The sequence below is a fragment of the Mustela putorius genome, unplaced genomic scaffold, assembly GCF_011764305.1.
Source record: "Mustela putorius furo isolate JIRA1106 unplaced genomic scaffold, ASM1176430v1.1 tig00003909_pilon_pilon_pilon, whole genome shotgun sequence".
NCBI lineage: Eukaryota > Metazoa > Chordata > Mammalia > Carnivora > Mustelidae > Mustela > Mustela putorius.
The window spans coordinates 14049911-14062062 of NW_025422057.1; the positions used below are offsets into that span (position 1 = coordinate 14049911).

The 12152-nt window shown below is 33.7% G+C and overlaps 1 protein-coding gene across 1 annotated transcript in view; it reads right to left on the bottom strand.

Moving 5' to 3' along the window:
* Positions 1–4862: 4862 nt before the first annotated feature.
* The window catches only part of CCDC172 (coiled-coil domain containing 172), a 54972-nt gene continuing 47682 nt past the window's right edge, over positions 4863–12152 (bottom strand). Inside the window, exons 8-9 of the mRNA XM_004751863.2 lie at positions 7304–7391; positions 4863–6465 (exon numbers count right to left, since the gene is read on the bottom strand). Coding sequence (XP_004751920.1) covers positions 6430–6465; positions 7304–7391 — 124 coding nt within the window. The 3' untranslated portion in view covers positions 4863–6429. The remainder of the gene's footprint in view (positions 6466–7303; positions 7392–12152) is intronic.

Here is a 12152-nt window from a genome sequence, read left to right on the forward strand (position 1 = left end):
TAAATATGGTGCTGAATAAAAACAGGATTGCTTAAACTTTGCATTTCAGACCAGAAAGACCGAATAAATCATAGTCAAAAGCAAATGCATTTCAAAATTTTCTATTACCATGGAGAAATAATGCTTTTAAGTTACTCTAAGCACATTCATAGCTTGCAAGCAACTTACAATTTTCACTTCCTTTTCTAGTAGCTGGTGGAAAGTAAGCATTCAAAGCCATTACCTGCCAATCAAAAGCTTGATAATAGAAAGCTGTAAGTAAACACTGAGAGACCCACAAACTTTTTCCACGATGGGATATGGGATCATTATTTTCTTCTAGTTTCCTTTTAATGCTTTTATTAGTTGTTCTACAAAGATAGGTTCTGAAATTAGCAAACATTATTACTGCCAATTTTTAGCGAAGTAAACACAGTCTCAGAAAGAGTAAAAAGTGAGGGGATACAGTAATTCAACCAAGAAAGAATCAGCAATAAATGAACTCTGTTTCTTTAACCAGAGAATCAATAATTTATACTTAAATTCTCCATTAATAAATATGGGTTAAATGAACAAGTTAATTCAAGCCATATTTCAACATACGTTTATTTAACACTTGCTAAATGCCAACACTGTTCCAGGCTTTGAGGAAAAAAATGGTGCATAAGACAAGCAATACCCCTGCTCTCATGGAACTTGTGTGTCAGCGGTTAGGACTAGAAAAGGAAACAAATAAGACAGATACCAGAAATGACAAGTAGTATGAAGACCATTAAACTCGAGTGCGTGATAATGTGACCAAGTGACTACTTTATTTTTTTTTTTTAAAGATTTTATTTGAGAGAGGGAGAGCACAAGGAAAGAGGAAGGGTAAAGGGAGAGAGAGAAGCAGGCTCGCTGCTGAGCAGGGACCCTGATGTGCCACTAGGTCCCAGGAGCCTGGGATCCTGACCAGAGCCTAAGGCAGACACTTAACCGACTAAGCCACCCAGGCGACCTCAAGTGACTACTTCAGATCCATGGCTTAAAGGAGGGCTTCTCTGAGGAGGTGGTATTTCAGTTGAGGTTTGAATGACAGAGCAGACAGCCGTACAGAGATCACGAGGAGGAGCAGAAGAAACAGTTCCTGAAATGATCCCAAGTCCAGAGTGAGTCTGGACTATGTGGAAAGCAGAAAGACCAGTGTGGCTGGAGAGGAATTTTCAAGGAGGAGAGCGCGGTGATAGGAATTCTGAGAGGCAGCCAGGAGCCAGGATGGAAAGATAGACGGCTGGCTGGCTGCTGGCTGGCTGGCTGGCTGCTGGCTGGCTGGCTGCTGGCTGGCTGGAAGGGCATGGAATAGAAGAGGACAGAAAGAAATGAGCAAGAGTACTAATTTCAGGTTAATCAGAGATTCTTTTATATGTTGATCCTTCTGGAAGTTTTCTATTAGTTTACAATCCTGCTTTAGCAAGTACTGAAAAATTAATATAACTCTTATTATTTAATATTTTAAGAGGTTGCCATACCTTAGGTTATCGCCTTAAATTATCGATGACCTTCAAGGTAACACTGAAAAAAAAAAAAAAAAAAAAAAAACATCTATACAAAGTGTAATGAAATGGGATGAATAGGTATTAATTTCAAGAGATACCCGGGAGGTGAATTTTCAGTAATACTTGAGTTGAGTCTGTTTTGTATGGATTTGCCCTTTCCTCCTCATGGAGAGTAAAAGATGTTCTTAATGATTTACATGTACTATTCTGATTAATCAATGTTTTCTGATACCAAAAGGGTGATTCAGATGATTCTAAAATTTCTCTTATCTTCTAATATTTACCTGATGTGTAAGATTTTATTATAAGCAAATTTTCAAAAGCAATATATTTTTACAGTTGTTGGAACTGAAGCCCAAGCAATTAAATTGTAAATAAAGAGACCCATTGCCCTCTGTGACCTCATACACATCATGATCATCAATCAAAATCTCAGTTCTTCCTGCAAACCCTGGGATCTATGCATAGTCTCCAAATGGAAACTCAAAAAAGAGCTTTGGTTTTATTGGACAAAATTGTTTTTATAAACATAACCTTGATATTTTACAAATTTTAATTGACAACAGATTTTAAAGCTGACATCACACTGACCTTAGGATTACTCCCATGTCACCTATTCCCAACCAGAAGCTTCCTTGTCTGAGGTCCACAAAAATATCAACAACCACCCCCATTTAATGATTTGAATTTGCAAATACTTCCAGCAATCAGAAAGCCATATCCAGAAATATTCATTAGTAATTGTATTTGCATCTATTAAATGTAGATTAAGAGGATTTTATTTTAACAAGATTTTATTTACCAACAAATTAGGATGACAATTTATTACAAGTATGAAAATAATTAACTCAGAATTAATAGAGTAGTATAGCTTTTCTGGTTGTAAGAAAGAAAGAAAGTCATTTCTCTCCCCTCTACGGGCCTTGTTTCGCACAGCTACTTATATCAGTCATTGTTATTAATTTCACATTTTTACTCACTCTTTATTTTCCCAGACATTTGAATTCTGGTGCTGTCAATTTCATAAAGGTCTTTTAAAGATAAATGTGCTATGTATCAAAAGCAGTTGTTTAAATAAGCCTTCAGTTCTGACAGCTTTGCTCTTGATACTTTTCATAGCAACAGCTAGGAGAGCATTTTACCATCAGTCATGGCTTTCTTTGTGATGCTTCCTTTTTTTCCCTCCAATCAAAGTAAATATGCTCTTACAACTAGCATTACCCTGCAAAATGTTTCCTCATGTTTAGGGAATGCGACCATCAGTATAATGAACAACAAATAAACAAATGAAATCCCCATACTCCCTTACAGAACAGGAAGAATGATTACATTATTTCTTTCATATATTAGTCAGTGCTATCTCAATATTGTCTTTTGGCCAAATGTCAGTAAAATAAATTAAAAAACTAAAGCTTCTTCAGGCATGATGATTAGATTATTAGCAGGCCAAGCAAAAACGTACCTAACTTGAAAATATAATGTTTAGAAAGTATAAATGCAACCAATTATACATTCCTACCTCTAACATTTTCAAAGATAATTTCACCTTCCCTGTTCTTCCATTAAAAAAAAAAAAAAATCTGTTGTCTTAAGATAAAAGGGCCACAAAACTCCAAGACTTAATCCCTGCTTCAGGCTAATGACAAAAAATATTTTTCATTTTTTTTAGTTCACATCCTGAAAAAAAATTTCACTTGACAGAAAATGTTCTGAACTTGACTCTGAAAGGCAAATGTATTTGCTTCTCTTGAATTTTTCTGGATGACAAAGGAGAGAAGAGTCAAGAAGAAACATCAGAGTTGACCTAAAAAAGATTTGTTTCAAATATTAAAATATTTTTTAGAACACTGAACAACTTCAAATTTCAAATGTTATGCTATAAATAAATATTTGAATGACAGAACACCTTACCCTTGTACACCCAGGATTTAAAAAATCATATCATATTTATTTCTAATCATGTCACTGAACTGCAACTGTTTACTGGACTGCAAATAAACGACTTATTCATAATAATGTGACACAGTTATGTGTGATTGATTGGTATGAAATAGAAAAGGGCTTTGTGCAGAGTGTACGCTGAGAACAGGGCCTGTCCCGTGCAAGCTATCAGCCGGTCCATCTGCAGCCGGCCGGCTGAATTACCCTTCTGGTGAGAGACTCAGTAGATTTGTCACAGCATAGTTTCCACTCCACGATAAATTACCAATCTCAACCGCCTCTCTTTTAAGACATTTCTAGATTCCAATTCATTATAATTCTATGACTTCGACCTTATCTTAGGCTTTTAACATCTCATCATGGTTTCTCAGGGTTCAAGGAGAAAAAAGGCAGGCGAAGGACTCCTCCATTTTTGTTTCTTTTACAAGAGAAAACACTACTACTGACAAAACAATGAGTAGTATGTACACATCTTACTGACTGTATTCACCTTAAAGCTTTTCCTTTTCTTTGATTTTTTTCCTTCCATTTCATAATCAAGGTAGGGAAGGAAGAAAGGAATTTCTAGTCCAGTGGTCACACTCCACATCCTATAATTTTGTTGCTGTTTTTCCCCTAACCAAATAGTGCCCTTAATCAGCAGGGAAAAATATGCAGCGAACTATCTATACATCCTCCTATTATCCCCAGCGGAGAGCTGAGAATTAGAAAGTTGCTTCTGGAAGAACTTCTGTCACAGTGAAGGACTGTAATGCTGTGCCCAGAAGCGTGGAGCACTCTTACTCCCGATTAGTTTGAGCCTTGGCTATGACTAAGCATAAGGAAATTTAGTGAATTATTTGCTTAACGAATGAGCATTCATTTAAAAACTGCCTTTCTGAATAGCCAAAGTCCTGCTTCCCAAATAATTATAGTCAGTCTGAGACACACTTTTTTACCCAGAAATTTTAGTTATTTTTCCAACTTAAGAGGTTTATGAATACTATCTTAAGAAAACTAAAAATGGACCAAATCTACTGCTGGTTTATTACACTGACAGTGCAGTTTAGTTTAGTACACTAGATTATTTATTTATTTATTTATTTTTTATTTTCAGCATTAACAGTATTCATTATTTTTTCACCACACCCAGTGCTCTCTATTGATTGTTGTACTTCCTTTGTTCAGTGAACCTGTTCCTTTGATTACATTGATTCTGGTGGTCCTAGTTATTCTGACTTGGTATCGCATGGGCAGTGCTTTGTATGACTCCACCACATAGCGCAAAAAAAAAAAAAATCACACATTTGATTGTTTAAAAACTAGTTTAAGTCTTAAAATAGGAATTTTAAAATAAGGAAACTTCCATTTTTTTCCCAAACTCAGTTCATATGAATCCTGATTCCATTACTGAATATTTAATTCTGATAGCCTACATGATACCATATGAAAAGATAGTTGTATCAGTAAAGAGTTTATTCTGCATATATGTCGTTGTGTGTTAGTAATGCAAATATGTGACAGATCTATAGTTCACATTAATATTTAGTTACAAAACCAATAGTGAACAAAAATTATTGGTAAGTGAAAAAGCTTTATCTGTAAACTCAGCATATTAATAATATAATACACATATAATAAGTAGATATTCATGAGACTAAGAATTTAGATAAATGGAATGAAATAAGACAGAACTAAAGTCATGACTAATCCCAATAACCATTTTCTACTCTATATTTGCATATATAAAATAGAATGTAATTCCCTGGTACCATTAACTGTTTTCTTCTTAGGCAAAAGTAATTTACTATCAAATATTTAAGGAATCAAAATAAGAAATCACTTCTGAAAATGAAAATTATTTAAACAGATGGCAATTGCAACACATCTCAAAGGAGAGTTTTAACTTCACCGATTTTTAAAAAATAAGAGTATAAAACAACATATACAGAAAGTTATCCCAAAATAAGCCTTGTTCTGAAACTAGACCACCTTATCATCGGTAGAGAGAAGACATTTGCAAACATTTCATAGTTGATGTTAAACTCATTCAGCTATAACCACAAAAGAAAAAATGATCTAACATTTTTCACTGAGTACTTTGAAATATATCTCTAGATTTTGTCTCCCTCCCCACACCGACCACAATTTAGGGCTTTGTTGGACAGTTTCCATACACTTTTTTAGAGACGAGGGAAAATACACCTTTCTTCCTACACAGGAGGGCAAATCACAGAAAGCTACACGATGCTGCAAATTTGGTGGAAATACCAAGTCTGATATAAACATGAGTTTTAGTTGCCATGTTTCAGCAAAAATGAATCCTGAGGCCCCTCAGGAGATTATGTACATTCCCAGGTGGATGACTTATTTCATTTTACCAACACCGGCATCAGAAAGAAAACTGCCAGGCAGGAAGCTGGCAAAGGCAGCAGGAGCCCCAAACTTAACTCCACAGACACATCTAGAGAAAAGAGCAGAAAACTGGCTTTTGCACATGAAAGGCCACCAAGGACCTTTGTCAACAAACATTTTAAAATGGGAGAAGGATTAAAATGAAAGTGAACATCTTTGTTGGTGGAAATGGCAGGGACAAAATTGAGTCAATAATCTGATCATTTCTCTCTCCCAGTGTGTGATTGGACCCAAGGTAAACTGCAACAAAAAATGAACATCAGAAAGTACATATCAGCTTAAGGGTCAAGGGAGATAAGAAGCCGGAGAACACAGTATCCACCTGTCCTTTTTTCTTCCTTTAGAAACAAAATCAAACCCTATAAAGAGCTTTAAAGTTCCAGCACATAACAAGACAAAAAAATTACATTTTTAAAGTGCTAATATACCAATTCTAGGTAGCAACAACTTTGAACATTCTGAACCTCACGTTTTCCACAAAAATCTGTTGTAATGGGTGTTGTTCGTGTATCTATCACAAAGATTTGATTTTAAGATGCTTTCATCAAACTTTGGATAGCTTTGGTCAGCTCTCCACAAGTTATTTATTTTCCTGAAGATCCTTCTGTGCCAATGTCTGAAAAGAAAAATACAGAAATTATTCATGAGGAAAATTAAATTCCTAATGATGGAATTCCATAAAGTTCATGTAAATTTAACGTAACAATAACTGGGCATTTTAAAATCTTCTTCTTGAAAGTTTTTATAAAAATATAAATAAATCCTGACATAAGCTACTGGAACATTTTTAAACATGAAATGTTTACAGAAAATAAAGAAACAATATGTAATGTACTAAATTAAAATTACATTTTAACATATTTTAAAGGTAGCTATATATGTCTTCCATTAAAATGGAGTGTGGCAAATACTACATTCATTTTATAAACAACCAAAGTAAGAGGTTAAAAGCAATTTAAAGTGCTCCCACACAATCCGAAAATAAGTTTCCAATAATTGAATCCAAAGTTCTTGAGATCATAAAAAATCGTAATAAGAAAGTTTTAGGATCAAATGTAATAAAAGTATAATTTATGCCTATCAAAAACAAAAAGCTTTTAAGCATTATGATAGTTAAAACTCCTTCAGTGCATTAATCCTCTAATAACGGTTTCAGTCAAGAGAATGTTGAAAGGTCAGGTTTGGATTTTTTTTTTAACTTAGGTTGAAATTGTACATATTATCTTTGAATATAAATTTGCTTTATGTAGCACCTAACTCTCCAGGAACTCAAAACACTTCAGAGATTTATATCCGGACTTTAGTTTTGCTTCTTGTTGCTATTTTATTTTTTTGTATCTAGTGAAAATCCCTGTGAATGGCAAAGCACTAGTTCAGTGATATGTATCCCAGCAAACCTACTCTTGCCAGTAGGGAAAAGCATGCTGAAGAGAAGTTAATCAGTGGTGGCTTACCAACTCCAAAACTTCTATTTCTGTTTGGAGAGCTTCCCAAGCACTTTGCATGTCATCTTCCTTATAAAGTTCTAATTCTTTTTTAAGTCTGTTTTAAAGGAAAAATTCACCCTATGAGTTCAGCAATAAACTTTTATAATATTTTTTTAATCCTATGGATAGAGGCAGATTTATAACTGTAGTCAGAATTTTATCATCATCATTCTACCATCAGAATTTTAACACTAAAGAATTTGGAAAGAAATTTCAATTCTCTATACTTCTAGAAAGACTATATAATATTGTGAAGAAGTTAAAAAAAAAAAAAACCTCCATAAAGAAAATAAGGCAGACTAAACAAATAATAGACAATTTTAGGTTAATTAAAAGAGCAACACATTTTGGTGGGGAAAAATATAGTACTGTCTGAAGAGCGCTGTTTGAGTCCTGGCCACTAACAAGCTGAAAAACCTTGGCTAAATCATTTAGCCTCTCTGAACTTCACCTGCAAAATTTTAATTACAGGAAAAAATGACCTCTGAGATTTCTTCTTGAACTAAAATTAAACATTAACTTTATAGTACACATATGTAATTAAAAATATATTTTAATTTTAGAGCGAGAAAGCAATATCAATGTCTTTCTTCCTATTAAGTCTTTAATCCTTTGAATATTTGGAAATTTAAACAAATATTTTATGTCTATATTTAATGTAAAAAAAATAGTGAAAAATTGTCCTCTATTTCTAGCATTAGGACTAATATTCCTTCCAAAAAGAAAAACTTAAAGAAAAGCCATGGACTGCGACTGGAGAGGCAGAAAGCCAGGGCAGGGGGCAGATGAGGCTGCCCCCAAGGGAGCAACACTGATCTCACAAACCTACGCTGGCTGGGCCAGCCACAAGGTGAAGTGAATAGAGAGACTTGAACCTCTGCTGAGCTCCAACCCTTAAGGAAAGTCTGAAAGGGTTTTAGGTCAGTAGCATTCCCTGTGTATTCGCAGAAGCAAAAGAAAATCTCTCTGAAGGAAAGTTTAACATATTTAGACCTACAGGATTCCCAGTGATTAAGAGAAAACCAGGAGCTCACAATCAAAGATCACCAAGCACTCAAGAAGGCGAGCCACCATAGGTAAAAGTCAGCAGAGACAAGAGATTGTGTCCATAATACATGAAGAACTACAAGTCAATAAGAAAAAGAAAACACAATGGAAAAGGGGCATTCGCCCTCCCCTCCGGCACAAATCTCTACCAGATTATCATTCACAAAAGATCTACAATGGCTAACAAAAACATGAAAAGGTGCTCAACGTTGTTAGTTATCAAGGAAATACAAAAGAAAAACACAATAAAATGCTATTACACACCCACCAGAAGAGCTAAAATGAAAAACAAGGAATTCCAAGTATTGACAAGGATATGACTATATGCCATAGAGGCTGCTCCTTCACACTTGGTTACAGAATAAAGATCCAGAAGTGTGGCTAATGCCCAATGAACATGTATGAAGTGTGAGCAGAAATAAACACTCATTGTAAGAGCGGTTTACTTCTGAAGCATAATTTAGTCTAGGTCACAGAAAAAAATATAAAAAATAATCAGATAGTCACCAAGAACTGAGCACTTGTGGCCACTAATACCTCCAAAACAAGAGGCACTAGGCCTCCTGATGGAAAAATACCACCACCTATGATACAGCTTTGCCAAAAAAGGAAAAAAAAAAAATTTCAGCCTAAATGTGATCAAGTTTTTAGATCCAATTACCAACTCACACATATACATCAAACAGATTTAATCCTACAAAAGGGAATATTATCAACTATATCCAAATCAAGGGAAACTCTACATAATAAAAAAATTAATTTCCTCAACAAATAAATTACAAGTTAAAAAAGAAAAGGGGGATCTTCAAGATAAAAGAGATTTAAAAGACTTATCAACTGATTATCATGTGTAGACCTAATTTGAACAAAATTCAGACAAACAAAAAAAAATGACACCTATGAATTATATGATATATATGATTTGCTTCAAGTAATAAAGCAGAAAAACAAGTAGAGAGAGATGAAGCAAGATCGGCCGTAAAGGGAGAACTGTTAAAGTTGAGTGATGAGTACATACAATTCATTATATTTTTCTCTTTTACCTTTGAATGTGTTTTAAATCTTCTGTAATAATTATTTTAAGAAACAGTTTAGCAAAGACAGTGGCCATAAAGTCAACATACAAAAACCTGTATATATTTTCACGTACCAGCAATAAACAATTAGAACATACCACATAAAATAAACATACCATTTACAACAGCATCTTAAACTACAAGGTACCTAAAATTAAAACTTACCAAAGATGTGAAAGATCAATAAACAGAAAATTATAAAGTTTTATTAAAAGATATTTTAAAGACAAATTGAGATATCCTAAGTTCATAGACAGGAAGTCTCAGTTTCATAAAGATAGAAAGTCTCTTAAAAGTAACTATAATGATAAGTGCAATTGTAACCAAATCTCAACAGATTTTCATGGATATGATAAATTGATTCAGAGATGTACATAAAAAGCAAAGAGCTAAATATAAACAATAAACCCTTGAGAAGATAAAAAAAAAAAAAAGACAAAGGGAGGCATCCTACTTTGTATCATGACTCATTATAAATTAAGAGTAATTAAATATTTAAAATGGAATAGTATGCATTTAGTAGTAATTAAGGCAGTTCTGAGCAGTAAGGAATGAACTGACCAATGAAACAGAATTATTATTTTTATTTTTTAATGACCAGTATCTTTCTTTTTTTAAAAAATTTATTATTATTATTTTTTTTAATACCAGATGTCACATTGTAGATCACTAGAGGAAGAGGAAACCATTCAATAAATGTTGCTGGGACAACTGATTATCCATGTGCAAAAAAATGAAAATGGATCTGGTACATATAAACAAAGTCAATGCCGTATTTTTAAAATGTTTTTTATTGTGTTAGTTTAGTCACCATACAGTAAGTACATCATTGTATTTTTATACTTTACAACTTACACATAGGGAAGAAAAACATAATAATTGTAGGGATGGAAGAGGAAATAATACCCTATACATGTGAACTTCATTGTGTCCTGAACTTTGATGAATTTAGTAGTAAATAGGAATTCCGAAGGAATGCTCAAGTAGGAAAGATAGAACAAGTTATTAATTTTGAGCATTAGATGTTTACATAAGCATAAAAAAACTTGTAATGAATATTTTTAAAGAGTAAGTGGAAGGTTAAATGGAGAATTAGAATGTACTGTGGAGAGCTATACAATGTACTTCAGGCTTCATTTGAATATATTTATCTCTTCAAATAAAATGGTAGCCATCTTTCTTCCACTGCACCATCCACACTCGCTCCTCCCCCTTTTCAGTTTAAATGAACTGCAGGTTCCGTGAGATGTTTCATGCCCTCAGAGCTGGGCGGTGGACCACTTTCCCTTTCAGTTAGCTAACCATGAGAATGAGAGACTACTGAAATTAAGGAGGGCATTTAGAGGGAATTATAGGAAGTATTTCACTATTCAGCATATAATCAGGCTGTAGAATTTAGATCTGCACTTAAAGAAAAAATTGCTGTTGCCAGCTTTAAAAGAGGCTGGATAATAATGGTATGAATACTAAAACATTTGCAGCTAGCCAAAGCTATATAATGCTAAGCAGATCTCACGCTTCAGTGCATAGACTGATTGCCTACAGGAGTCAAGAAGGACTTCCTTCACCTGCTGCACAATAACTCAGGGCAGTTTGCATTGGTTATTGTCACCTTTCTCTGAATCATCAAATAATGACAAGAATGGGCCAATACTGCTATAGTTAGTTGTGCAAGACTTATGTTTCGTGTATTTTTGTGATTTTTTTTTTTTGCCAATTCCAGTTTTTTTTTCAGTTACTGCTAAGTATTCTAGAAAAGGCTTTACTAAAAGAACATTCTTTTTAGCTATAGAACTGTACACAAGTACTATTTAAGTAGAATGAAGGGAAAATTTCAGCCAAAGTCCTAGTACACAGGCTCAAATGATAATAAAATTTAGGTATATTTTACTAAAAGAACTTACTAAAAGAATACTCATTTTAGCTACAGAACTGTACACAAGTACTCAGTGGAAAGAAGGAAAAATTTCACCCAAAGTCCTAAAACACAAACTCAAATGATATTGAAATTTAGGTATATGTCGTCATGGTCTTCTGTTTCCACATAATGGTGATTATGTAATTTTATTTCTAGTTTTTTTTCTTTTGCCTAATGTTAACACTTATATTTTTCTCAGTTAATTACACATGCCAATTAATACCATATAAGAGAAATATGTAGTAGTCCAAGTGGCGACACCAGAATTAACTTAATTGTTCATTTATGGTATAGCAATTAAGTTGTTCCTGTTTTTTTCTGTACCATAAATAACATTTCTGTGAACACCTTTGTGCATAAAGTTTCCTCTGTACTTAGAATTATTTTCCTTTGGATAGAACTCGTAAGTGTAATTTTTAGGTTAAATTACATAAACATTTTTAAGATGCTTTCAGTGATTTATGGACACCAAATTGCATTTGGAATATATGCAATGTATACTGTCTCAGCAATGTAAGAATTATCTCTGTACCGCACCCTTGCCAACTTCAGTATGGTCACTTAAGAATGTCTTTCAAAATTTGATAGAAAAATGATGTTCAGTGGTTTTAATTTGCATCTCACTTATTCGTCTTGGTATCCCTACTAACTTGTACAGCGTTAGACACAAAGTATGCATTCAATGCATGTTTGTTGGATAAATACATGAATGAAAACTGTTGATTTTAGTGTTTTCTGACTATTTCTTCTTCGCAGTTGATTACTTGGCATGCTG